General features: G+C 64.8%; 1 protein-coding gene across 1 annotated transcript in view; it reads left to right on the top strand.

Moving 5' to 3' along the window:
* The window catches only part of ADIPOR1 (adiponectin receptor 1), a 5,664-nt gene that overhangs the window by 3,239 nt on the left and 1,655 nt on the right, over positions 1 to 770 (top strand). The window contains exon 4 of the mRNA XM_009335106.1: positions 160 to 347. Coding sequence (XP_009333381.1) covers positions 160 to 347 — 188 coding nt within the window. The remainder of the gene's footprint in view (positions 1 to 159; positions 348 to 770) is intronic.

Raw genomic sequence — 770 nt, 5'->3', positions numbered from 1 at the left:
TCCGCCGGGGGGCCGGGGGCTGCCTGTCTGGCCCTGGTGACCCCATTTGGGTGCAGACAGGCTGGAGGGTACCGACGCACCGTTACCAAGAGGACACAAGGAGGGGGGGTGGATTTTGGGGCTCACCCGTGACTCTCTGTCATCGCACCCCGGCTGCAGGTTGGATTATTCGGGAATTGCACTGCTGATCATGGGGAGCTTTGTCCCGTGGCTCTACTACTCGTTCTACTGCTCCCCGCAGCCAAGACTCATCTACCTCTCCATCGTCTGTGTCCTGGGCATCTCTGCCATCATCGTTGCTCAGTGGGACCGGTTTGCCACCCCCAAGCACAGGCAGACAAGAGCAGGTAGGCGTTCTCCCTCCTCACCCCGAGTCCCCAGCCCCGGGAGGGAGCTCGGGAGGGCTTTGGGGAGGCACTGTGGGAAGATCCCATTGCGGGATGGCTCCTCTTCCCATTTGGGAAGAGCTCTCGGCATCTGCCGGCGGGGCGGCCTGGGGCTGCGCCGCGCGAAGCCGCCTTTCTCCGGGAAGCGGTTTGGCAGCGCGAACCTGCAGCTCGGGCAGAGGAGGAGAGAGGTTCCCTCATCGGTCCCCTGCCAGTTACACGCTGGCACGTACCTGCCGCCCTGGAAGCTGCAGGGCGAGGCTGCCTCCAGCCCGCTCCGCGCTCACACCCTGTCTTGCCCCCGCTGCAGCCTCTGCAGATTAAATCGGCCTCGCTGAGAACCAGCTGGTGTGGAGAAACCACTCGGCCTGCCCTCGCCTCCCG

The sequence above is a fragment of the Pygoscelis adeliae genome, unplaced genomic scaffold (assembly GCF_000699105.1).
Source record: "Pygoscelis adeliae isolate BGI_AS28 unplaced genomic scaffold, ASM69910v1 Scaffold472, whole genome shotgun sequence".
Lineage (NCBI taxonomy): Eukaryota > Metazoa > Chordata > Aves > Sphenisciformes > Spheniscidae > Pygoscelis > Pygoscelis adeliae.
Note: the sequence above shows the minus strand (reverse complement) of the source record. Positions and strands in the feature narration are given on the sequence as shown.